The following is a 25,456-nucleotide window of genomic DNA, read 5'->3' as shown; positions in this document are numbered from 1 at the left end:
GTGTTCTTCAGTAGCTTGTCTGAATCATCTAGGACGACCCAAAATAAATCAGTGGAGGTGTCTTGGCATGAGCTGTGTGTTGCCCAGCTGGTCTCTTTCCCCTCCCTGAGCTGCTGCCCCTCGTCCAGTCCTGGTTTCTGGCAGACAAATATAGACCGCAGCTGGGGGAGGGGAGAGGTTGTCCGGAGGCTATTTTGGTCCTGCCGTGGCCTGGAGGGATGGCAGACTCAGCTGTGGCAAGCCTCGGTCTGCTTTTGCTAAGGGGGCTTGGACAGGAGGGCAGCCCTCCCGCAAAAGCTCTCCCCTGGACTGAGCTGTCCTTCCCAGAATCCAGGAGGGTTCCTGCCCTTGAACAGCAGGAGGTCTCCCCTATCCCCCCCCCAAGCTCTTTCTCCAGCAAATGGAAGAGATGCCTCAGTTGGTCAGGGTCCCTGTCTGGCAAGGTGACATATGAGGATCTGTTCCTCTTCCAACATTTAGGCCAGGTGGGGGCTGTTAGGGGTGTTGGGCAGAATGTGGAGATTGATGGGGTCACACATCTATGCTTGTTCAGTCACTGGGGGCAGAGCAAAAGCTGCCTGCTCTCTGGGGGCAGCTGGGCCACATGGGGCTGGCGTATTCCCCTGGGTAACCCCAGAATGGCTTTCCAGGGGAATACATCAAAACCTGGAGGCCCCGCTACTTCCTCCTCAAAAGCGATGGCTCTTTCATTGGCTACAAAGAGAAGCCCGAAGCTGCGGATCACAGCTCACCCCCTTTGAACAACTTCTCTGTTGCAGGTGCGTTGCCCAGGTTAGCTTGGAAAATGTGGGCCGTGGGTGGGGTGCTCTCCTGACCTCCAGGGAGGCTGGCAGAGGATCCTCCCCCACCTTGCCAAGCGACTTGGTACCCTGGCGTTGCCCCTCCCTTCCTCTTTGCCTCTGCATTGGGGGCAGCCACCCTGGCTGAGCCTGTGTAGATCTTAGCTGGTGAAACTGGGTCAGACTGGAGCTTGTTTGGAGGGAAGGAACCGAGAGGGCCGCCGGGAAGGCTCCCTGGGGAGACTCCAGCCCTTTCCTCCTCCTCTCTCCTCTCTCACCAGAATGCCAGCTGATGAAAGCCGAGCGACCTCGCCCCAACACCTTCATCATCCGCTGCTTGCAGTGGACGACGGTCATTGAGCGGACGTTCCACGTGGACTCGCCAGAGGAAAGGTGAGTGGCAGCCCTGAGGCCTCGCTTCGACCTCCCTGAGCAGCTGTGCTTCCAGATGCTGGCTGCGAGTGGAGGGTGGTCTATTTGGGGTCGTTTCCCGTCCTGCTACGTGGTTCCACATCAACCTCTTGTGCCCTGGTCAGCTTTGGGGGCCAGAAATGCCTGGCTTTCCTGACCGTGGCGGTTCCCTGCCCAGCAGCGGAGGGTCCTTCCTTGGGCTGGCACCCGGGTTTGTCTCGGCTGCCTTGTAACGGAGTCAGTCTGCCCTGGCAGACTTCTTAAGGCTCCCTGCTCTTTGCACCCTGTTTGCGTCTTCCCAGGGAAGAGTGGATCCAGGCGATTCAGATGGTGGCCAACAGCTTAAAGAACCAGGAGGCGGAAGAGGAGGACAGAATGGACTACAAGTGTGGCTCCCCCAGTGACAGTCCAGGGGCCGAGGAAATGGAGGTGGCTGTGACCAAGGCCAGAACCAAGGCGGTAAGCGAGGCAGGTCTGCGGGAAGGAGGCAGCCGCTGGTCTTGGCTAGTTGAAGGTGCTGTCAAATTATGGCTGTGGGACTTAATGATTTTATCTGAACGGCTGGCTCAGCTCTTCTTTCTCTCTCTGCCTTCTATTGCCAGACCATGAGTGACTTTGACTACCTGAAACTCCTGGGAAAGGGCACTTTTGGGAAGGTCATCCTCGTACGGGAAAAGGCCACGGGGCGCTACTATGCCATGAAGATTCTGCGCAAAAAGGTCATCATTGCCAAGGTGGGTGGAAGCTCCAGCCCCTCAGGTGGGGCATGGAGAGTGGGGAGGCTTGGCCAGGCCAGCATCAGGCGGCCTTGGGGGACCAGCCAGAGGGCTGCTGCCTAAGAGCAGACGAGGGGGGACCGTCCAGAGGAAGAAGCTTAGGACTGCTCAAAACAGCAGCAGGATTCTCACAGAGCAGAATTAGTCTGTCTCTCCTGGAGAGGATGGACCTGGAGCCCTTCCTCAGAGAGCCTCAGGGTGGGAAAGCCACTTGGAACCCTTCCTTTTCTTCAAAGCTTCAAGGGGGTTTCTGCTCCTGGAGAGGAAAGAAGCTTTGTAAATATTTATCACTGCTTCTCAGACAGTTTGATTCTGGGATCCCCCCTTCCTCTGTCGCCCAAGAGAAGAATGGATCCCAAGGATGGATACACACACACACTCTCTCTCCCTCTCCCCCTCCCTCCCTCCCCCCCCCCTCTCTCTCTCTATCACACACACACACACACACACACACACGTGTTAGCCATTTGGCCTGTCTTTATGCCCACCAGCTGTTCCTCTTCACTCCCTGGGTTGTCCCTGTTGCTGTTTGCTAGAGCCTGGCGAGGTAGGCTGGGGGTGGGGGTGGTGAAGGGCAGGTGCTTGCCAGGTGCTCCAGGTGAGGATGTTCTTCTCTCTTCCAAGGATGAAGTGGCCCACACAGTCACCGAGAGCCGAGTGCTGCAGAACACGAGGCACCCCTTTCTCACGGTACATGCCGGGGGGGGGGGCTGGCCAAGATCCAGGGGGGCTCTGGAATACTTCCCTGCTAGCTGGAAGTATGCTTTGCTTCTGGGCTGAGCAGAGGGGGGCGCCCAGAGCCAGCAAAAGCTTAAAGGTCCTGCCACAAGGGCCCAGATTGAGGCCTGCTCAGTTTCACACTGAGACTTCAGGGGAGTGAGCCTCTCTGAAATATAGTCGTCGCCCTCCTCCTCCTCCTCCTCCTCCTCCTCCTCCTCCTCTCTCTGTCTGTGTCTCTCTCTCTCTCTCTCTCATCCCTCCCCCTTCCTGTAAGACAGGATCAGAATACACAAGGCAGAACAAGAATATTGTATGCACAGGCTTGGTGTTGATTCTTCTCAGAGTGCAAGGCCATGGTGGGCAGGGGGCAGCTTCTCTGGAGGCGCTCTTTCTGAGGGGAATCTCTGCTCCTTCCCTTTCTAGGCCCTGAAATACGCATTCCAGACCAACGACCGCCTCTGCTTTGTGATGGAATATGCCAACGGAGGGGAGGTGGGTGTTTGCCAGGAGTCCTTTCCTTGGAGTTGTTGCAACTCGTTCACTGGAAGCAGGAGTGGACTTTGGGTCTGGCCTCCCTGCCCGGCTGCTTCCCCCTGACTCTGCCTTCCCTTCCAGCTGTTTTTCCACCTCTCGAGAGAACGCGTCTTCACGGAGGAGCGTGCCCGCTTCTATGGGGCTGAGATCGTTTCTGCTCTGGAGTATCTCCACTCTCGGGACGTCGTCTACCGTGACATCAAGGTGAAGACGCACTTGCAGGCGCTTGGCTCCCTTCCTGGAGGGTCTAAACGGGTGGCCCCTGGGTCAGCTCTGCAGGGGGCAACTCCTCTCTGCTGGGGCCCAAGCGCCTTTCTGCCTTTTAGCTGGAGAACCTCATGCTGGATAAAGATGGGCACATCAAGATCACGGACTTTGGGCTGTGCAAGGAAGGCGTCTCCGATGGTGCCACCATGAAGACCTTCTGTGGGACACCAGAGTACCTGGCCCCAGAGGTATGGGAGGAAGGGTGGGTCCAGTCTCGCCCAGCCGCCGGGGGCCCAGGGCCACCTCTGGGGGGCCAAGGCCAGCAGGTGGGATGGCTTTCAGGCCCTGCTGCCAGAGGCTGCGTGTCTCACCGCTTGTCCTGCCCTCTGCCCTGCAGGTGCTGGAGGACAACGATTACGGGCGGGCCGTGGACTGGTGGGGCCTGGGGGTGGTCATGTACGAGATGATGTGTGGCCGGCTACCCTTCTACAGCCAGGACCACGAGCGCCTCTTTGAGCTCATCCTCATGGAGGACATCCGCTTCCCGCGCACCCTCAGCCCTGACGCCAAGGCCCTGCTGGCCGGCCTGCTCAAGAAGGACCCCAAGCAGAGGTGAGGGCAGGCAGGGCCCTCTGGAAGGAGCTCCCGGCCGCACCTGGAGAAGCAGCCTGGCCTGGTGCCTTCGTGTGCCCGGGGGCACGGTCACTTCTGTCCAGGAAGCAGAAGGGCTGAGTTGCCGGAGTCAGCAGTCCTTGGTCTGGGTTGCTGGACCTGCCGGAGAGCAGGGGTGGCTAAGAACTGGATTTGGGGCTCTGTTGGTCAGGTTCAAAGGCCAAGCCACGGTTTGCACAAATATAGCATTTGGTATAAATTACAATTGATTTCTTTATTTTAGAGTTTGAAATAAATGCGTAGTGCATAGTTTGTACAGATGCATATATAACGTGAGCTCCCTTCTCTGGGCAGAATATGCAGTGAGGGGGTGTTCCATTGCAGCCATGTGGGGGGAAGAAGAGCTGAGGAATTCCCCCTTCTTGTCCTCCCAAAAGGGCCTGGTTGTCCCTCAAACAGGCACCTCAGCATTTGCCCTCCAGCTGAATCTGTGGGCACACTCACGTGGCCATGACTATCCACGCACACACAAAGCTGTTAACCAAGCCTTTTCTTGCCAGGCTGGGGGGCGGCCCCAATGATGCCAAGGAGGTAATGGAGCATCGGTTCTTTGCTGCCGTTAACTGGCAAGATGTGGTTCAGAAAAAGGTAGGCGCTGTGCTGCTGCTGCTGCCGCCCTTCTCCCCTTGGTGCTCTCCTGGATGGGGAGGCGGGGTGGGGGAGTGGCAGTACGATCCCACCCTGGTGTGAACTAAGCAGGCTCTCTCCCGCCAGCTCATCCCCCCTTTCAAGCCCCAGGTGACATCCGAAATAGACACGCGGTACTTTGATGACGAGTTCACAGCCCAGTCCATCACCATTACGCCACCAGACCGATGTGAGTAGGGGGCTTTGCGTTGGGAGGCAAGCCAGGGTGGTGGGGTTCTTTGGTTCTGGCTTCACTGGGAAGCTACCGGCCCGGCTGTTCTTTTTCCACAGACGACTGCGTCGACCCCCTGGATGCCGACCAGCGGACCCACTTCCCTCAGTTCTCCTACTCTGCCAGCATTCGGGAGTAGGGCTGCAGCGCCTGCCTGAGAGAGCGTGGGGCCGGCCAGACCCAGGACTCGGGGTGGTTCCCACTTCTGGGGGGCAAAAGGAGGACCCTGGACCTGCCACATCAGCCCTTCCAGTCAGGACCAGCTGGCTCACTTGTGGCCTTGTGGCCCTAACACCACCACCCCCATCCTCTCTCCCTGCCTCTGGGCCACAGCTGAGTTTTACGTGGAAATTGCTTTGGCGTGTTTGGGTGGTTTCTGAGGGATGCGCTCTGCCACAGGATTGTGTCGGCGGAAGGCAGGGACACCGTTGGTTGCCTCCTATAAGGGGTGCCACCCTGGACCCCGGAATGTGTATGGCCCTAGCATTATAGCTTGCAAGGCTGTGCTAAGACGGGGAGAGCCCCCAAATCCCACCACCCCATTTTTGTGGGATAGTGGCCGGCTGGCCGGCCACCACTCAGGTGCCTCTTGAGGTCAATGGCCTGACCTTCGGTGGAGCAGAGCAAAGGGATTCCCTATCACCTCTGTGGGTGCTGCTGTTAACAAGAACTTTGAGGTGCCCTCCAAATGGGTGGAAGCTGGCCCCCATTTAAAACAGCCGGGGGGGGAGGGCAAGGTAGCAGCATCCTCTTGCCCCCAGACAGAGTGCAGCTGCTGCTTCCAAGGCCCAGGAATGGGCCTTGCTGGAGGGATTGGGCCCAGCTGCTCCTGCCCATTTGTTCCTCTGAAGGGGACTGCCCTTGTGGGGCTGGGGGGGGCTGAGCTCCCTGGCACCGACCTTGTGGCACTGGCAGCGCTTCCCTCCCTTTTTTCAGTTGTGGAAGATGGCTGCTTGCCTCTCTGCCCATCTCTGAGCCTGAGAGGAAGGCGGCCCCCTCCCTCCCTGCCTGCCTGCCTGCCATGGCTGCAGGGCCCTGCCTTGGGAGGAAGGGAGGTTTGGTATCCAGGCACCTATCACCCTACACCACCAGCCCTGTGTGGCTTGGCCAGGGAAGGAGCAGGCCAGGCAGGCTGGAGCCTCTTGGCCTCTGCCAGGGCACCCCAGGATCTGTGGTCCGGCACAGACGCCACTCTGCTGAGTTGCTGCAGGGGGCCCGGAAGCCACCCAGGCAGACCCCCGTCTTGCTAAAGGGGAGGTTGTGGTCCTGGCAAGCACGGCCGGAAGGTGGACTGTCCCTCCTGCAGCTGGCTAACAGTCCGCACGCACACACCGTGCAAAGAGTGGGAGGCCTTCAAGAAAAGGGGCTGCCCCAGCCCCTGTTACTAACCCCCAGCCTCTGCCTGTTGCTGGCAGGCCAGAGCAGCCCCTCCTGCCTACCTGTGTTGCCTCTCAGGCAGGTACTGGAGGACGCCACCTGATGGGGTGGAGGACAGCAAATGCCCCAAGTGCACCTTTGCCCTACCTGACCCTCCTGGTGACCTCAGCATACCTGAGACTCTCGTGCCTCCCGGGGTTTGGGGATCTGCCAGGGACTTCTGCCAATCCCACGATTGCTGTGGGCTCCACGGGGAGCCTTCTTTCTACAAAATGGGGGGGCAGGGGGGGCATAGACCTGGCTGCAAATATCCATGGCGGCCCTGGCTGCCTTCCCATGTCTTGACTCTTGCGGGCTGCCAGTGACAATTGCACGATTCCACTGTGCTGATCCCCCAAGCAGGCCCTTCCCTGACCCGATGTTCCCAGAGGCTCCGCGGCAAGTCGGAAAGAGGGCTGGGGCTCCCCTGTCCTTGAAGGAGCTCCAGGACTCCCAGTCAGCCGGCTGCCCTGGTGCTGCCTGCTTGCCTTTGCCCTGCAGCCTGTGCAGGGTGCCTCCCGTCGGGCACTCCTGCCCAGTCCCTCCTGAGAGCAGGGTGGGCGAGCCCCAGCTGCTCCAGACCCACCACATGGCCTTTTCAGCACACCCGAAGTGCCAGCAGCCCCCGAGCCTCTTTGGGCCTTTTGGGTCTGCCCAGAACTATTCAGCTGAGGAGGCACCTCGAATTGCGATTCGGCTTCCTCGGGAGGAACTCTTGTGCCCTGGACTTGCAGGGCCTGGTGGGACCTCGCCCCATGTGACGCGTGGGGTGGGGTGGGGTGGGGGCTGGGGAAGAATAGTTTTTCACGTTTGTTGTAGTCCTAATTCAGATTTACTAATTTAATGTTGCCCCTGTTAGATTAGAGTGAAGCGCCCGCTCTGTTGCGGCCCGTTTCCTCCCTTGTTCTCCCCACTGCTGGAAGTCAACAGCACATCTGGCCCTTCACAGACAGGGCTGGCTCCAGATCCTGAGCTCCGTTCATAAAATAAAGTTTGCTGGAGAGTTTTTGTATAAATGTGGCTGATAAGCACAAAAACTGGAAAGGCTTTTTTTTTTTTTTTTTGGTAAACCACAAATTGCCTTCCTTTACCCTCAGATTTGTACGGTACAAGCAATAAAAGATTTTATTTCTTGGTTATGTGGTGGTCTTTTTTAATGTTTATTAAAATACTGTACAATTTTAAAGCAACATCCAAGTTAATTGTAGCTGACGTCTGTCTAAAATTCAATCCCAGCTAGCCATGGTCTTTTGAGGGAGGCTGCTTGCCTCCTTTTCACAAGGATGAGCGTCTTATCCATGGAATTTTAGCAAAGCCCCCCTGCCCCCCTCTTCCTTGCCTTCTCTAAATCTTTGGAATTTAAGCCCCCTCCCTCAAATGGTGGACCATTTCCTTCAGTGCTGCTCAAGGGAGCGCCAAAGCAAGCAAGCCACCCCTAGAGCTGCCCCAGGCCCACTACCGTCCCTCCAATCTGTGAACAGCAGGCAGCACACACACACACACACACCTGTCCCACCTTCAGGAACAGGCGGCATGCCAGGGATTGGTCTCTAGGCAATTTGTTCTCGGCGTCGCTTTCCACTTCCATTCTGCCACCAGTTGTGAAAAGCTACCTAAAGTTAACTTCCTGCAATATTCTAGACTACCTTAGAGCATCCAAACGTCCCTCCCGCTCTGCTCCCTGGTGGCTCCTTCCACTAACGAGCCCTGATTTAGTCAAGCAGGGGAGTGGATGGGAGTCCCGGCGCTCAGCTCCCTCCCCAGCTGGTGGGTGTTTGGGCGAAGGCCATGGCAGGCCCCGAGCGGAGGCCCCGGACGCTGCAGCTGCAAAGAGCCGCTCTCTCGGCGGGGGCCTTGCTTGTGGGGCAGACCGTAAGCCGAGTAAGTGGCCCGGGCAGTCTGGGCTGTTGGGGGACGGGCGGCAGAGGGAGCTCCTGGGAGAAATGCTCTTCTGGTCCTCTCACAAAGGGAGGAGCCGGTGCCATTGCTTCTCAGCAAAGAGGTGCACTACCCGTCCTGGCCGCGTGGCGGAGCAATTCTTTGGCCTTTACAAACAGGCCTCTTGGCAGCCCCTCTGCCTGAGTTGCAACGCCCCCCCCTGCTCATCCGGGTTGCTCAAACGGGAGGGGGGGGAGGAGGAGCAAAGGGAGCACGGACTTTCTCTTCCCTCCCACCCCCTCCGTGCCGTCTCTGGGCCAGCCAGGAAGGTTTGCTAATAAAGCTGCATCCGCCTAGGAGGAGGGCTGCGTGTTCCCCCCCCTTTCAGTAGTGCTGCTCGGTTTCAGGTGGATGAGAAAAGGGAGCCTTTGAAAAGCAAGAGCAACGAAGGGCAGAGCACCGAAAAGGCATCTGGGAAGGTGGGTCGCTCCTGCAGTGGGGAGCTGTGGGGAGGGAGGGAGATGAAATAGGAGCCACCAGAAACTGCCTGTGGGAGGAGGTGGAGCGTTGGATTGGCATCCATTAGATTGGATGGCAAGGGGGGAGCTCAGGGGTCAGGGTGGGCTCCCCCATTGGGGCGAAGGGCCAGACGTCTGCCCTTGAATAGCCCTGGACCTGGCAGGGGGCAACTGCGAGCCCTCCAGGCTCTGGGATGGAGGGCAGCAGGTAATGTGCGGGGGGGGCGGGGGGGCTGCTTGGGCTTTGCTTTGGCAGGTAGCTCTCCCCACCCTGACCTTGCAGGGAGGGGCACCACGGCTTTCCCCACTGCTGGCAGTGCCCTGGCTGCCTGATTCCTCTCCTCTTCCAGAAAAAAGGCCTGCAAAGCTATGAAGAGCAGGCAGAGAAGCGGGGGGTGCTGTGCCCCCAAGCCCTGCCTGACGCTCCTTTGCCGAGAGAGCGAGGTGAGGGCTTTGGAGGGCAGCAGTGGGAGTCCATCTTTTGGGGGGGGGAATAACCCTAGACATGCACCCTGCTCTGTGACAGGCCGGCATCCCTTGTGGCGAGGGAGCCCTTCCGACCTCCCTGTCTCCCCCCTCTCCCCCAGTGGTCCCAGCCTCGCTGGCCCAGGAGCTGCCCCAAGCCATGCTGCGGATGGACATGGCCCTGGAACGGGAGTACGCCCTCGACATCTTCAGCAACCTGATGGTGAGCAGACGCAGCGGAGCCCCCCCCACCCCCGGCCGGCCTTTGTACACCCAGAATGCTCCATACCCGAGAAGCAGACAAAAGCCAGGAGAGGCAGCTTGCTGCATTCCCTGCAGGAACCCAGTGAAGGCATCCCAGATGGGGCTGTATCCTCCGGGATGGAAGAAGACACTGCCAGCAGTCTTGGTAACTGCAAGACAGAGGCGGGAACCCCTTGGCTTGGCCCAGGCTTCAGGGTCCCTCTGATGGCGCCTCTGCCTGGCCAAGGGGGCCTGAACCTCCATCATTTGGGGGTTGCTGGCTACCTATGGCCTCTTGCCGTGTGGGCCTTGTATACCACCTGGCCGGGGAGCACAGGGCTGCCAAGGGGCATCTGCCCTGCCCTGGAGCAGAGCAGAAGACATCACTGCCTCCCCCTCAGCTCCATTCCAGGGAACGCCTCCCCAGTCCTGCCAGTGCCAAGGGCCAGGGCCTGCCCAACCCTTGACTCCAACCTTTTCACAGCGGAAGCAGCCGTCCTATGCCTTCCACGGCTTTCACCTGCCACGGTCGGTGACGGTGGAGATGAGAGCCCTTCTGGTGGACTGGCTGGTGCAAGTACATGTAAGTGCTGGGCTTGGAATGGCCTGATTTGTTGGGTCTAGACATTGGGGGGGGTGTTCCCCCTTACCTCTGCTCTTCTGCGATGGATTCTATTCCTTTCCTCCTCTCACCCCCCAGGAGTATCTGAATCTGGCTGATGAGACCCTCCATCTGGCCATCCATCTCATGAACTCCTATATGAGAGCAAGCCATGTCAGGATCCCTCACCTGCAGCTCCTCAGTGCCACCTGCCTCTTTCTGGCATGCAAACTGGAGGAACACACCTGTCCAGAGGTGAGAGTGTGAAAGCTGGGTTCGGGAGTGTCCACTGGCCTTCCAGAGACCGGGGCAACTGGAGTGACTCGCTCTGCTTTAGTTCAGCAGCCCTTCTTGGTCCTTGGCCTTGGTCCGAGGCCAGAAGAGGAGGGCATCTGGGCCTCTCCGGAAGGCCCCGTCATGCTCTGGCATAAGGCCCCGTCATGCTCTCGCCTCTCCTGCAGCCAGCCCAGCTGTGCTTCATGATGGAAAACTCCTGCAGCCGAAAGGATCTCCTGCGAATGGAACGCAAAATCCTGGCCCGGCTCGGGTTTGAGCTGCACTACGCCAACCCCGTCCACCTGTTCCGCCTCCTGGCAGAAGCAGCCCATTGCACCTTGGAGGTGAAGGTCCCAAAGTGGGCCGGCCGGGGCCCAGAACCGCCTGCAGGGTCACCGGTTGCTGTTCCCAAGCGATCCCCAGGTCGAGTGTGCCCTGGCCTTGTGGGAGGGCAGGAGAGAGAGAGAGAGAATAATCTTGCAGACCTGGACATTCCCCCCCCCCAGTGATTTAGTCTTGGAATGGGGGGGGAAGAGGCTGCAAGCATTCTTTCCCCTCTCCTTCCCCATGCTTGTTCAGGTCCAGTTCTTGGCCCTCTATTTCCTGGAAACTTCTCTGCTGGAGGTGGACTGCCTGTGCTTTGAGCCCGCTCAGTTGTCCTTTGCGGCTTTGTCTCTGGCACACCGGCTGACGTGTGAAGCCAGAATCAAAGAAATGGATGCATTTCAGGAACATGTTCCAAAGTTCCATGTGTACAGGTATGAGCAAGCACGGTGTGTGCCCCAAGGAATAGATGGGATGACAATGAAACATAGCGGAAGTGCAAATAATTTGGGGTCTCTCCCTTATTTCCCAGCTTCTTAAAGCACGGCCTCTTGGATGTGTGGCTGCTTGTTCCTTCATGTGCCAGAGGGCATGGGAACCGCAGGTGTGGCTGCTGCCCCAATTCTTGCATGGCACCAGATGGCTCATGCCCCATGGGGTGCCCGGTTACCATCTGTGCAGCTGTGGGGCATTCAGGACACTCTGGAGGTCAGCTGCAGCCCAGCGAGACAGGGCCGTGGTTGTCCCCACAACCGCAGGGACTGGGGCATTTGAACAGTAACAGACCAAGGATGGGTTCCGTCAGCAAGTGCTCCTCTCTCCTCACAGTGAGGCTGAGCTGTCGGCTGTCTTTCCGTACATGGCCAAGGCGGTTTTGCAGGGGGGCAACGCCTCCCTTCGTGCCATCTTCCTGAAATACTCCAGGCCACAGAAGCTTTGTGTCAGCACCAACCCTGCCATTGCTGCCTCTAAGTTCCTGAGCCACTTCCTGAGGGATCCCACCCAATGAAGGAGGAGGAGGAGGATGCTGGGGTGATGTGTGAACTGTCCCTTCCCACTGCATGTGGGAACAGGGAGTGCAGGGAAGCCAAGCATTGTCCCAGGCTTGACTCGGCTCAGAAGATTGTGGGGCCCCTTCTCTCCTCTTCTTCCTTCACACAGGATGTTTTCTCACTTCATCCTTGTCTGTCTTTCTGTCCCACCCTCTCTCTGAGGTCTTGAGTCTTGTGCAACCCCCCCTTGACTAAAAACAAAAAAGAGATTGTAAGCAAAGGGGCTTCATATGTCTAATAAAGTGTTTTATTCTCTTAAAAACATTCTTACTTCTGAGGTCAGAGAAATGGGGTGCCTCCCCCTCCCATGGAACTGGCAGGACCCAGGAAACAGAGTTACAGTGTGGGGGGCCAGGTTTCATGGGTCTGCTTGAAGGCAGGGCAGCTGGGGAGGGGAGCTGCTGCTGCTGCTGCTGCTGTGGCTACCGGCTGACCATGCTGGAGGGCATCCTAGGCTTTGAATTCTCCCCCTCCAAAGACCTTCCAAGCAGCTTACAAGCCATTTCAACGTTAATTCATAGGTAGCCATAAGCCCTCTGTTACTACCTGTGCGGTTGCTAATACACCCCTGTTGACTGGCTCCTCACAATGCCTCTCAACAAAAGGCAAGCTAACTTCAGCCTAGCCGGCTGTCTGACCCCGCAGCTCCCTCCCTGCACCGCTTTCCAAACTCTGGGAAACCCGGTCTGCGAGTCCAGCTTGGGAATCGCTGGAGACGTTTTGCAGCATCGCTTCGAGCAGTCCTCCGAGGCGAGCGAGAGGCGCTAGCCAGCCCGCCCGCCCGCTGGGGTGCTGCCTGGAGCCGCCTCTCCTGGTTTGGTCCTGAGCCAGGCGAGGTCAGGCTGGTGGTGCTGAGGCGGGAGGAGTTTCCCACAATGCACTAGCGTGCTGTCCGCGGTGCTGAAGCGGCGCTCGTGGCTCTCCCCGCATCCCTCCCTTTACGCTCAGCCGCTTTCCCAGCTCCCCGTCCGGCGGAAGCAGGCGTCGGGCTAAGCATGGGCCTCGGTCAGTGAAGGCGGGGATGGAGGAGCGCAGCCCGTACCAGAAGAGTTGCCCGGAGGCCGGCGGGGCCTTCTTGGTGCTGGAGGAGAGCGGAGGGGGCTGCCGGGCTCGTTGCGCCGCGGCTGCGGAATTGGAGGCCAAGCTACAGCGGGCGGTGGAATTCAAGGCGGAGGGGCACCGCTGCTACAAGCAGAAGAAGCTCCGCGAAGCCATCGGCAAGCACCACCGAGCTCTGCTACAGCTGAAGGGACTGGAGCCGCCGGCCGGCGACGGAAAGGCTGAGGCGGCGGCTGCGAAGGGCAGCTCGCTGGTCGCCTGGCATCGCCTGTCCGCCGAGCAGCGGGAGCAGGCGGACAGCACCGAGATTGAGTGCTACGAAAGCCTGACTGGTAAGAGCCCGCCCCCGCCGCCGAGATGGGAGGGAGGAGGAAGCCGCGTAGTTGTGGCCCCAGTCGGGAGCAGAAGGACTCGGCCTCGCCCGCCCCCAAAACAGCCCTCTCGTTATTTGGCACTCCTTCTCCTTGCAGCAATGAGAAGTTTGTAGGCGTTTGGGAGGGTTGGAAGGTGATCCGCAAATGTCAAAAGTGCTTTTTTCAAAGACAACTGGACTTTGTTTTTTCCTTGAGGAAGAAGGCCTTTCACTTCTCCTCCAAGAAGCTTCTTCAGTTCAGAACTGATGAAGCTTCTTGGAGGAGAAGCGAAACTACTTCTTCCTCAAGGAAAAAATAAAATCCAGTTGCCTTTGAAAAAAGCACATTTGAGACAACTATAACCTGGATGACTGAGATTCTCCATGGACGTGGTCTGCAAATGTTTAGGAGGTCTCAGCTGCAGGTCTCCCCCCTGTCTGGCCCTTGATCATTGGCCTGAATTGCTTGACCAGAAGGACTTCTCACAGGGCAAACTGAGCAGTGGCTCAGATACAGGACCTCTGGAGACCCCACGGAAAAGCAGGGAAGCAGCTGGGGACCCGAGGCACACCTTATCTTGGAAGGCAGGTCCCAGAGACAAGCAAGCCTCTCCCTCCCCCAGTGTTAATTTTTGTCCCAGTGGGCTTTCTACATGGAACTGGGACTGGAAAAGAGCAAAGTGAGCAATGGGGATCTTCTATGTTCTCAAGACTTCTGACATGAGTAAGGAAGGGGCAGCAGCTCTCAGGGAGCCTCCCCCGCCCCTTGGGCCAGCAGCAATGAGAGGGAGGAAGAGAGTGCCGGGGCCCTCCTTACTTTTGCTTCCCATCCACTTCCTTCCTTTCCTTTCCTTTCCTTTCCTTTCCTTTCCTTTTCCATTATTCAAGAAGGAAAAGAAAGAAGAAATACAAACGAGAAGAAAAACAGGCTCAAAGAAAAAGAAGACAAAGTGAATGAACAGGGAATTTGCAACTATCACAGAGTGGAATAGGAGTACATTGGTTAAGTAAGACTTTTCAATATCTCAGTTGGTTTATATGTAACTGAATCCCTTTGATTATTTTAAAAACTGCAGACAATTGTTGATATCCAAGTAGTAAGATCAACACGGATAATCAGTACAATGTAAATAACAACACATGTGGTCCTGTAATTTTTGTCCAAACAGGATCTAAAGGATCTAAGCAAGATCACGCTGTAGATTCTGCTCTGATGGGTCTCCTAGATGCTGTTCCTTTGTCTTCTTCCATTGCAGGCTTTGTGGTTGTTGAGTGGCCAGTGAGGAAGGGCTCCTTGGCCCACAGGTGTCACTGCCTTGCAGGATTTTTCAGGCATCAGCCTTCACCTGGAGCTTCCCAAGATGTTTTACTGGTTTTTCAGTGAAAATAATTTTTGAACCACCAATTTGGAAATGAATTTCTTAAGTTTTGCATGTTTTTTTGCAAAGGGATCTGTCAACCAGGAATGGTGTGCGACCATCAGAGAAAGGCAGTGCTCTAAAATTGTATCTGGAGGAACAGTGACTCTATTCTATTCTAAAAGTAATCTTTATCTAGCAGATTTTGTGCTGTCCCAGCTTGCTCTTCTGGTACATTTGAAGATCATTTGGTGCCGAAGTCCCTGTGAGGTTCCTTGGAAATAATAATTCTCAAATAATGTGTGATGCTTTGAAACAAATGGAGTGTGACAGGTGGAACTCATACTTTAGGAAAACAAGAATAATGTCAATTGAACAGCGTACGTTAATCCCAAACAGGAAAAGGGTCCAAGCCCCTCCACGGGAACACTGGCCGGGAACGCGAGAAGCTCTGCTCGCTGCCTCCTGGGACCGGCCAAGCCACGGCAAAGGTCCCGGTGGTGGTTTTCTGGCAGCGCCTTCATACCTCTGTGCCCAGCAGAGTTTCTAGAGACACCAAGATTTGCTCTTCCTGCCGTCCAAAATATTCTTCCCTTTTTTTCCAGGAGTGCAACTCAAAGGCAGCGACCTTTTTCCACTGAGCTTTTCTGGTGCTTCAACAGTCACATGTCACAAACATCATAATAATGAAAATTTCTCCCTTTGTGCTCAATGTGCTACACTTATTTTGCCTACACCTGTCTTAGTCTTTCTGCCAAGCAGCAGAAGTCGCTTTATTTCATATTCACCATCCTTGTGAATATCCAGTCCAGGGAGGAGATCTCTGTACCTACTTCAGTGTATATGTTATAATATATACTAATTGCACAAAAGCCCCACACGTTCTTCTCTCTGCTTGGTGTAGGGGACTAATATTTAAATAAATAATCAAGCAAACTTAAAACAATGAACCAGACAGATGGCTTGAATAACTAATTTATTCTACAGTTTGCATAAATTGCTTTCCCCCCCCCAAAAAATTCACAAACTCTCTGAGGCTATTCTTTAAACAAGAAAAAAGCAAAACAGAGCCGGTCCATGGGAACGAAGGGAGCAGAAAGTTATGAAGAGGGATGCGAATACACGTAGAGGCTCATCTTGGGCAGCTTCCCCTTGGAGAAGGTCTTCCACTTCAGGTAGAGGGGACCAAAATGGGTGACGCCTTGCATCTTGAAGGGCTGCACGTTGTTCTGGTAGTTGAGTGGGATGACGTGGTGGAAGGTGGGCTGTGGGGGCCGAAGCCGGGTGGAGTGAACAATCATCTCGTAGAGGATCCTCTGGCCCAGGTTGGCCTGTGCCCTCTTCAGTCTCAGGCGGCTGCTGGGGACATACTTGTGCTGGCGATGGCCACCCACCAAGAGCTGCTGGATCATGGCCCGGACCAGCGGGTTGCTCATGCCGTAGAGGTCGAGCAGCTTGGCCGCCTGCTCCTGCCACAGGGCAGGCTCCACTCCCTTCTCCTTCACGGACGCAATGGAGAGGTACAGCCCCATGAAGGTCTCCCAGTCTACCCCCTTGGCCTCGTCCAGGCGGAAGATGTGCTGCCGGCCCCCCCGCCTGAGCATCTTCCGATGGAGGCGCATGGTGGGCTTGGTCGTTTTGTACAGAGAGTCTTTGGGCAGGCGGTGCCCCCTGGGCCGGGGGACCGCCAGAGCCGGGCTCAGCTCCTCGGTCTGCAGGAAGGCATGCCAGGCCTTCTCCCACTGTTGGCCCATGGACCACGTCAGCTTCCCACGGTCCCTTGCTGCCTTCTCCTTTCTCAGGGATGATTTCCTCCTGTCTGCCACCCTGGCCTCCTCCAGGCCCTCTCCCTCTCCCCCCATCCCCTCCTTCTGCCTCCGCTCTTCTGCCCTGCCCTTCTTCTCCTCTGCCCCCTCTGGGAAGCCCAGCACGATGGGCCGCGATCTGAACTTGAGGCACCTCTCCCTGCGCTGCTGCTCCAGTCTTTCCTGCTGAGCCCTTTCCTGATCGGCCTGAAGCTTCCCAAGGGCCTGCCTGAGCTTCTTCCTCAGCCAAGCCCTCCGGTCCTCCTCCCGGCGCTCCTCCCGGTGCTCCTCCAGGCGTTCCTCCGGGCGTTCCTCCGGGCGTTCCTCCTGGCGCTCCTCCCGATGCTCCTCCGGGCCCTCCTCCTGGGTCCAGGCCTTCTCCGCCTTCTTCTGCCAAGCCTGCAGCCAGACATTGTTGGTCAGTCGCCTCTTCAGGTTCCTGGCCTGCAGCACAGCCAGGACAGACTTAAAAAGCCTCTTCATCCTGGCGCCATATTGCTTGGGGCTGGTGTTCCAGGGCTTGTGGGCCTCCACCGCCTCCTTGAGACACCTGAGCACGGACACCTGTTCTTCTGACAAGGACTCCTGCTTCTGCTCAGCTTCCTTTAACAGGTCCTCGGCTTTCTGGAGCAGAGCGTCAACCATCTCCTGCAGGTGTGCCGTTGAGGGGACCCCAACCAGGGATACCACACGGAAGAGGTTCTGGAAGGTGGTGGAATCCCTCCTCTGCAGCTTCTCTGGCTGAGTCAGGACTTCCAGAAGCAGCTGGGCCTGGTCAGTCAGCTCAGCCTCTGGCTCCGGGGCCTGGTCCATCTCCCACAGGGTCACCAAGGCTTCTCTTTCGTCTTCGGAGAGGAGCCAAATACTCTTGTCTTCCAGGGCCTCCGGGGAGCCCATCTTTTCTTTGTCAATGAAGAGGGCCCTTTTCTCAGCCCACTCCTCTTCCTCCTGCTCCAGCTGCTTCTCCATCAGCTTCACCTGGGCCAGCAGCTGGGCTCTTACCTCAGCCAATTCCAGGAGTCTTTCCTCTGGCATCTCCAGCATGGCAGCTTCAGCCAGTTCCTGGGCCCTGGTCTCGGCCAGTTCCTGGGCCCTGGCTTCAGCCAGCTCCAGAAGTCTCACTTCATCTATCTCTATAGCCTCTTCTTCAGCCAACTCCAGAACTTTGGCCTCGTCTATTTCTATTTTGGCCAACATGGCCAACTCCATGGCCCTTTCCTTGGCCAGTTCCTCGGCTATTACCAGCACCAGTTCCTGCAGCCTTTCCTCTGCCAGGTTCCCCTCCAGTCCCTCGGCCTGGACGATCTTTTCCGCCTCCTCCAGTGCCCTCTCCATCACCTCCTCCAGCGCCTTCTGATGGGCTTCCGCCAGCACCTTCTCCCAAGCTTCCACCAGGGCCTTCTTTCGGGCATCAAGCAATGTCCGGTCTCTGGCCTCGGCCAGGGCTATCTGGCGGGCTTCCGCCAGGGCTCTCTCCTTCACCTCTTCTAGGGCTTCCTGAAAAGCTCTGGCCTTCAGTTCCTCCCTCATTCTGGCCTCGCCTTCTGTCCTCATTTCAGTCAGCGTGTCCTCCGACAGCTGGGCCAGGATCCTCTCAGAGTCCGTCAGGAGGGGCTTCTTCTGCAGCTCCTCCACACTGGGCAGCTCCTCCAGGCTCCTCTCTGCTTCCTCCACTTCCTCTGCCTCCTCCTCTTTGCTTGCAGGCCATCCGGCCTTGTACATGGCCCCTTCTTTTCCTCTCCTTTCAGCAGCCTCCCATTCCTTCGGCCTCCGAGGTTCTGCTGCTCGTGCTCTGCCTCTGGAGAGCTTCCTCTCCTTCTCCAGGAGGTGTTCCCGCTCCTTCTCCAGGTGTTCCCGCTCCTTCTCCAGGAGGCGTTCCCGCTCTTTTCCCCTAGCAGGCATCCGCTCCTTGCTCCCAGCAAGCTCCTGCTCCCTGGCCTTGGCCACCGATTCCTGCCTCCTTTTGGCAAACTCTTCCATTTTAGCAGCCCACTTCTTGGACAACTTAGCAGTCCGCCTTGCCTCTTTTTCAGAGGCCACTTGGAATAGCTTGCCCTCTTTAGCTGCATGCTCCCGGAGCCTTTTCTTCTCTGCCACCCTGTCTCTCTCCTCAGCTTCCTCCCCCAGTCCCTTCTCCGCCTCATCCGGGCTGAGCTCATCTGAGCTGCTGGACACGTCTCCGGCTGTCCTGACAGCCAAGATGGTTTCCAAGCTCTCCGCTGAAGACTGGAGCCACGACTCCTTCAGTGAAAGCTTGATGAAGTCGTCCATGTATTTTTTCCAGGCGGGGGTCTCTGTGGTCAGCTTTTCCTGGGAGCTGAGGAGGGCCTGGCTGAGGTTGGTCAAGAGCTCCCAGGAGAGGTTCTGGCCGGCAAGGGCAATTCGGGCGGAGGCCAGGAAGTCCTCCCCTGCGGTGCGCCCCTCGACCGAGGGGGCGATGCGCAGCATCATCAGTTTGTAGAGGTCATTGCGCCAGTTGGATTTGTCAGCCGTGTACTGCTGCTTAGGATCAATGAGGCTGCCTTTGGCAGGGAGCACTGTGGGCACCGGGGGCAGCGTGGCTGGCTCCACGGGGCTGAGCTTGGCCTGCACTAGGCTGCTGCCGGCCTTGGATTTTGCTGGAGGCACTACCACCACTGGTGCCGACTGTTCCTTCCGGACCTTCATGCTCTTCAGCATCTCCGTGTACAGCTGCGTGCGGGTGTCTTTGCGCTGCAGGAGAACAGGCTGGGCCTGCTTGCGCAGCTTCCTGAGCCTGCGGACATGTTGGGAAGAGGTGGCCGGGACCTTGGGCTGCCGTAGCTTCTCCTTTTCACGCTGCGCCTTCTTGGCGGCCCGCAGCTCCCGCGAGGCAGAGCTGCCGCTGCTCGTGGTAGGGGAGCCGCTGGTGCTGGTGGTGCGCTGGCTGGGGCTGCTGCTGCTGCTCTCTGGGGCTTCAGGGGTCAGCGTGATGGCAACCCCCTTCCCTCGGGCCTGCTGGATGCGGGGCAGCTTCCTGGGGGAGATCTGCTTGGCCTCCTCAGTGGTAGCTGTGGGGGCAATGGGAGAGACGAGATGAAAGGAGGGAGGGAGGGAGGGTGCAAACAACCAAAACAGACACCTCAGAAGTAGATGCCCTGCTCCCCCACTGGTTTCCGGGATCTGTGTGTGAAGATGAATGTCCTTTTCTGGAGCAGCGGGAATTGTCCCCCATCAGAGCAAAGGCTTCCATGTGGTCGGGAGTCAAGATGACCTCCCCCTCAGGATCCAGGCACTGAGCCTAAGAATCTCTGGGGTGCCCCTAACAGCCTTCTGACATTGCCGGAGCGTAGCCACAGATGGCTGGCCTTAGAGGCCTCACGTCCCCCCAGGAGGACACGTGGATGGGTGGGGGGCTGCAGGGAAGCCACACTGCCGCAAAGGCACAAGATTGTCTTACCTCGAGCCTCGGCCTCTTTCCTGCCAGAGCGGCCAAAGAGCCCCAGCCACCGGACGCGGCCTGCCTCTGGTCCATCTGGCTCTTCGTACTCCTCAGCCACTTTTCCAGAGATGCGTCTGCGCCGGGAAGGGGGAGGATGCCCCAAGACCTGGGCCTCCGGTGGGGGGTACTCGGACATGAGGAAGAGATTGGCTGTCAGCTGATTCTCCACACAGGTCATCAGCCTCTCGGTGCCCTCCGTCAAGGCATAGACGGCTTCATCCTTTGACTCAGCCACAATGCCGGCAGCTCGCACCCTGCGAGGAAAAGCACCTCTTTCTTTCTGACTCAGCACCGTCCTGGAAAGGCAGAGAGACACCCGTGTGAAGGCACAGTGGGGAGGATGAGGTAGCTGATCTGGAGGGAGGGTCCTTCCCACCCTGGAAACCTTCCTGCTCCACAGGAAGACAAGCATCGTTCGGTTCCTTGAGGAGAACCTGGTCCCCAAAGGCCTTGGCAGCTCTTTTGGACCTGCCCTAAGTGGAGAGGACAGCAGCCCCCAGGGCCCCAGGATGGGGGGGCATCTTTCAGCTCCTTAGACAGGCCCACGGCCTATCTTGGCAGGTGAGGTAAAACCACACAAAAGGATAAGACCGCCCTGCTAGATCAGGCCAAGACCACATCAGCCCAACTCCTGCCTGTTTCTCGTGGGGCCACCCAGAAGACTCTGGGGTGCTTGGGAGCCAGAGTGGAGAGGGGGGGGAGGGGAGACAGCTGGAATTGGGGGCTGTCCCAGTGGGTCCTCAGGGCCAGGAAGGGATCCAGCTACCCAGGTTAATGGCCATCTGATGGGAATCAGCCGCACAGATTAATCGCCCGCTGCAAGGTTGGGCAAGAGACCCTTCCAGGACCTCCCCCCGGGCAGAGGAGAAGTGCCTGGTTCTGGCACCAGCGAAAGAAGAGCAAGAGCGGGACACGTCTATTGCCCCCACCCAGGTAGGGAAGGACTCACAGGTCTTCCAGGCTCATTGCTGCCAGCCGCTGCATTTCCTGTTTCAGGACAAACTTGTCGGTGATGCCGGCCACCGAGTCAAGCAAGGAACGGGCCAGGTCCCGCACGTTCCTGTTCTCATCCAGCAGGGCCCGTGCCAGGGCTGCCACCTCTTGTTCACCCAGGAGGTCCATCTTCCCCAAGGCCTCCCAGGCCGCCAGCCGCATCCTCACCTGGGAAACAAGATGCCTGAGCTGAACCAGGATGGTCTGAGCTAGGCCTGGATCTGGCTCAGGCCAACCTCTACAAGGATTGGTGCTCCATCAGTAACTCAATTGGTTATTCACTTGCAGCAGTGCTGGCTAAATAACAATGCTGGTCAAAGACTAAGCAGGACTGGTTGAAGGCAGGAGTCTCAGACTCTGGAAGTGCCTCAGAGCAGCTCCCAAGGCCTCCTGGCCACCTGAGCCAGCTGCTCTTCCCTCTGCCTTGAACCCCTGAAGGAAAGGGCGGGAGAGAAGAGTTGGACACCCCCATCGTCACCCCTGGATGTTCCTGTCCAACCTGCTAGGTAGTTGCCAGTCCTGCAGCTCCTGAAAAGCAGCTGCTTCTCCCTGGGAGGTGGACAGCTCCTGCCTTCTCCTGCTCGGTGAGTCCCCACTGTTGTCACTTGGCTCTGGCTGTCGTCCACCCTGGGCTGGGGGGGAGGAGGAAGAACTGCCTCCTCCTCCTCCTCCTCCTCCTCCATCTCACCTAGTCAACATCCAACTGTCATTCTCCTACCTCTCCTCTCTGTCATTCCAAGGAGGACGTGGACAGTGATGGCCGAGGTCCGCCCCCCCAGAGGTGCCCTAAGTGTCCCCAGTCCTGCCTGCCCTGACCTCCTTGTGTGTTGTGTCTTGGATGAGGCGCTCAAAGGCTACTTCCTGTATGGAGGAGGGCAGTGTGTAAGACTCGGAAAGCTGCACCAGCGCAGAGGTGCAGAGCAGGTAGGTGGAGTAGGGGACGTTGTCCATGAGGTTGAGGATGGCCTTCATGACGGAGGACAGGCTGGTGTCGCTGGGCTTGTGCCTCAGCCAGGGCTTGGTCATGATCTCCGCCAGCAGGTCCCGGTGGCCCCTGATGCCCGAAGGCGTCTGCTTCATCTTCTGAGCCTTTCTCTTCCGCGCCTTCTCCACCACCTCGGACGTGTCCCACTCTGGCATCTGGATCTTGACCAGCTTCCTCTTGGGCAGGGGGTCCCGGCTTGACAGCAAGGGGCACCAGAGATCGGGGGGAGTCCCTTTGGGGAAGAGCCGAGCCCGGATGACTGAGTTGGGGATGTAGCCGTCGGGAGCAATTGGCCAGGAGTGCCCCTCCTGGAACCGAAGGGTCTGGAGCAAGGGGACGTGCTCCACCATTCGCGGGAGGCCACGGTAAGGCGGTGGGGAAGCGAGTTTCTTCTCCAGAGAAGGCCTGACAGTGGGCTGAGAAATGAGCTGGTATTCCACTGCAAACTCTGGCACGGTCTCCTTGGGGGGGAGTGGAGGCAGCCCATAGAAATCGGGGCCAGGAAAGATGCTTGCATCCCTGCCAATGAACTCCACCACCTTGGCCACATTCTTCTCGATCACCACCTCCTTGTGGTTGGTGAGGGGCTCCATCCGCTCAAACGTCTTGGCCTGCTTGCCTACCTGGAGGTACCTGAACAAGGAAGGACAGTGGTGCATGAGAAGTCGAAGCTACCTCTTTTTTCTAACCATACAGCACATCATGCCTGACCTCCCAAGAAGTCACCAGCAGCCACCCACTTGCTGCCCCATAGGTAATTTAGACTATAACTCCCAGAATTTGTAGCCTAAATATGGGCATCAGACTGGAAATGGTGGCCATGCCATCTCCTGGTTTGGTTCCCCAACAGTGCTCAATGTCCCAATCTTTAATGGAAAAGCATCACTTTTTCATCCATCCTCAAAGGATCTGAGGCCCACAAGCTTCCCGGTGTCCCTCTCCATCAGCCTCTCTTCTTCAAAATGATCCTCAAGCAGAAACAGTGTCTGAGCCACCCACAAGCACCCCCACGGTCCATTTGCTCCTTCCCCTCATGGTCTACTGGCACGGAAGAGGAAACTGGGTGTCTGTGTGTGGATTCTCGGTATGGCAGGGAAGGATGGCAGCCAAACAGCTATCCCTTGCCATGGGGACTGGCTCAGTCTTTCTGCCGCCGACTCTTCCAAAGCACCACAGCCTCATCGAATGATGACATACACAAGGAAAAGGGGGGCACCATCCCACTGTGCCTCTTTGGAGCAATTCAGCTAAATCGGACCTCAGATGGATGTGAGCTTACAGTCCAACCAAGTTGACCGTTTGAAGCATGGACGAGTGAAAAAGCCAGGCCCCTGAAGAGTCACACTGGGGCAAAGCATTTTGCATGTGGTAGATGTGGGGGAAAACCTTTGGCCAATGAGCAGGTTTGCATCAACTCTCCAGCAGGTACAGTAATGGTTAAAAAAAAAAACCACTACAAAAAGCAGAGAAAACAGAAACCTGCAAATATCTGGAATATGCAAAGGCAGCTGTTCTCCAGAAAAAAATCATAAAGCACCAGAAAATTCAAATCCCAATGCCTGTTAAACCAACAAGCTGCAGATACATGAGAGAGGGGGGGAGGGAGGGAGGAAGAGAGAGAGAGGGAGGGGGGGAGGAAGGGAGAGAGAGAGAGAGAGAGAGAGAGAGAGAGAGAGAGAGAGAGAGAGAGAGAGAGTTTTAGCCATCCCACCAAAACACAATGAAACCACTTACTTGGGCACAAAAACTATGTCGAAGGCAAGAAGGAAGCAGGGGAGGAAGGGCAGTGGGTATTCAACAACATCATCCCTTACACGATGGGTCAACAGCCTGGCAAGATGCTTCCTTGGTAGGTACATAACACATGAGATGAAGTAGATATCCGTGCTGCAGCCGACCACCAAGTCCCCTCGTTGGTTGGCAAAGCAGACACGGCTGAATTTGAGGGTGGTGTCAAACTCCACCAACATTTTTCCCAGGATGTCCCAAATGCGCACGGAGCCGTCCGAGCCGCCGGTCACCAATATGCTCAGGGTGTGGCAGTAGTCGAAAGAGGTGATGGTGCTCGAATGCATGGCTGCCGTCTCCTTCCAGAAGGGGTTGTTCTCGCCAGGAACCAAGGCTGCCTGGCGCCATAGCCGGACTCGGTTCTGCTCCGTCAAGGCACAGATGTAGCCAGGGATGAGCAGGAGAATGTTGATCCTGCAGTTGATGCTGGGAATGACAACCAGAGGGAGCACCTCCAGGAGGCTGTTCTTCTTCAAGATCACTTCCGAGAGGACGATGTATTCATCGAGTCCGTAGGAGCAGAGGAAGGAGGCTTCCCTTGAATGGTATGACAGGTACCCTGAGTCTGACAGGCTGCTGAGGGCCACCACATTGCCGTCGTGCAGTTTGCGACCGCCCATTCGATAGAGCTGCTGACTGACGGAGCGCACTTTGCCACTCTTGAACCCACTGAAGATGAAGCTGGTGGTTCGGCCATTCAGGTCCAGACGGCTGTAGGCCAAACACAGAACCTTGTCATCCACGCTGTCTGTGGTGCGCAAAATGTACTTGGTTGGGCAAGGGTTCTTGGTGGTATCCAACACATAGATGTCACTTGTGCCCATGGTCACCAAGAGTTCCTCCCGATCTGGGTCATAAACATAGTCCAGAGCTTTTTCTAGCAGCTGGAAGGGCCAGGTGACAAACAACATTTCACCTGTCACAGGGGACAAGAATCGGATGATTCCATCTTCGGTGGTGGCCAGGATGCGGGCCTTGTCTGGTCCACACTGTACGCGCACCAACCTCTTGAGGATCGATTTGCTTCTGTTGAAGAGCTGGTAGAAATTGTTGACTGTACGGATGGAGAAGGTATACAGGGTGCGGAGGAAGAAAGTCTGCTCATTGAGGAACTGTATCTGGAAGACTTCCTCGCCAATGTCCACCCGTCGGAGAAGCTCACCAGTCGTCAGGTTCCACTCCTTCAGCATTCCGTCCAAGGAGGCAGTCATGAAACTGTGCACAGAGATCCGGATGATTACGTTGCTAATGGCGCTTTGGTGGGCCTTGAACTGGTTGATGTGGGTCCTTGTATCAAAGTTCCACACCTTGACCTCCCCAGCCAGGTCTCCTGTATAGAGGAAGTTCTGGGGCCAATAAGCAGCACAGCAAGTGAGGGAGACACCTTGGCTCATCTGGAAGGTGCAGATCTGGGCTTTGGTTTGGTAGTCATACACCCGAATAATGTTCTCGCAAAGGGCCACCAGCATCCTCCGCTCCTGCTCCACCCTGAGAAAGTGCACAAACTCACCAGTTGCAACATATACTTCCTGCGTGACACTCATAGAGGGAACCTCCAACATCAAAAAGGTCCAAAAAGCCAGCACTCCAATGGCACCAGAAATCAGTTCACACGTTTCAGGACTGTAGCACAGGCTGGTGACTGAATAGGGAGAAGACATTTTGGAGAGCAGCTTGAAGTCCCGAGTGTGGTCCCCAAAGAAGCGAAAGTGGATGTCATCACAGTAGGCCACAAAGAGGTGCACGTGGGGGACATAGGTGATGGTGAGGACCCCCGGATGCTCATCTAAGGTATACATTTTTTCGGTCACTGAAGTCTCATCCTCCATGTTATAACTCCAGACACGCACCTGCCAGGAAAGAGGAAGGGTTAGAGTCAGCCAAAGTGGCTGTTCCGGGAACAG

General features: G+C 57.0%; 2 protein-coding genes across 4 annotated transcripts in view; both read left to right on the top strand.

Moving 5' to 3' along the window:
* Nucleotides 1-5,184, top strand: part of AKT2 (AKT serine/threonine kinase 2) — a 5,928-nt gene extending 744 nt beyond the window's left edge. The window contains exons 2-13 of one of the 3 annotated variants that reach the window (XM_015813904.1): nt 651-779; nt 1,082-1,193; nt 1,514-1,667; nt 1,814-1,945; nt 2,612-2,677; nt 3,131-3,199; nt 3,323-3,445; nt 3,568-3,696; nt 3,846-4,060; nt 4,621-4,708; nt 4,835-4,937; nt 5,039-5,184. In XM_015813904.1, the coding sequence (XP_015669390.1) occupies nt 651-779; nt 1,082-1,193; nt 1,514-1,667; nt 1,814-1,945; nt 2,612-2,677; nt 3,131-3,199; nt 3,323-3,445; nt 3,568-3,696; nt 3,846-4,060; nt 4,621-4,708; nt 4,835-4,937; nt 5,039-5,118 (1,400 nt within the window). In that variant the 3' untranslated portion in view covers nt 5,119-5,184. Of the gene's footprint in view, nt 1-650; nt 780-1,081; nt 1,194-1,513; nt 1,671-1,813; nt 1,946-2,611; nt 2,678-3,130; nt 3,200-3,322; nt 3,446-3,567; nt 3,697-3,845; nt 4,061-4,620; nt 4,709-4,834; nt 4,938-5,038 lie in introns of all 3 variants that reach the window. The other 2 variants (XM_015813903.1, XM_029283723.1) reach the window with 2 other exon arrangements.
* Nucleotides 5,185-6,774: 1,590 nt separating this feature from the next.
* On the top strand, nt 6,775-11,987 carry CNTD2 (cyclin N-terminal domain containing 2). Its single transcript, XM_029283718.1, has 10 exons — nt 6,775-6,951; nt 8,160-8,267; nt 8,681-8,752; nt 9,142-9,186; nt 9,339-9,479; nt 9,984-10,082; nt 10,200-10,355; nt 10,562-10,726; nt 10,962-11,134; nt 11,529-11,987. The coding sequence occupies exons 1-10, from the start codon at nt 6,775-6,777 to the stop codon at nt 11,707-11,709; spliced, it is 1,317 nt and encodes a 438-aa protein (XP_029139551.1). The 3' UTR covers nt 11,710-11,987.
* Nucleotides 11,988-25,456: the final 13,469 nt, after the last annotated feature.

Source organism: Protobothrops mucrosquamatus, unplaced genomic scaffold (assembly GCF_001527695.2).
Source record: "Protobothrops mucrosquamatus isolate PMUCROS unplaced genomic scaffold, P.Mucros_1.0 scaffold201, whole genome shotgun sequence".
NCBI lineage: Eukaryota > Metazoa > Chordata > Lepidosauria > Squamata > Viperidae > Protobothrops > Protobothrops mucrosquamatus.
Note: the sequence above shows the minus strand (reverse complement) of the source record. Positions and strands in the feature narration are given on the sequence as shown.

What these genes read in the sequence shown, in the direction of transcription:
- CNTD2 (XM_029283718.1), top strand. Translation starts at nt 6,775, where the DNA reads ATGTTCCCAGAGGCTCCGCGGCAAGTCGGAAAGAGGGCTGGGGCTCCC. An exon ending in CCTTGCTTGTGGGGCAGACC is followed by an intron (nt 8,268 to 8,680) that starts GTAAGCCGAGTA and finishes GCTCGGTTTCAG; the next exon opens with GTGGATGAGAAAAGGGAGCC. An exon ending in AGCAGGCAGAGAAGCGGGGG is followed by an intron (nt 9,187 to 9,338) that starts GTGCTGTGCCCC and finishes CCTTGTGGCGAG; the next exon opens with GGAGCCCTTCCGACCTCCCT.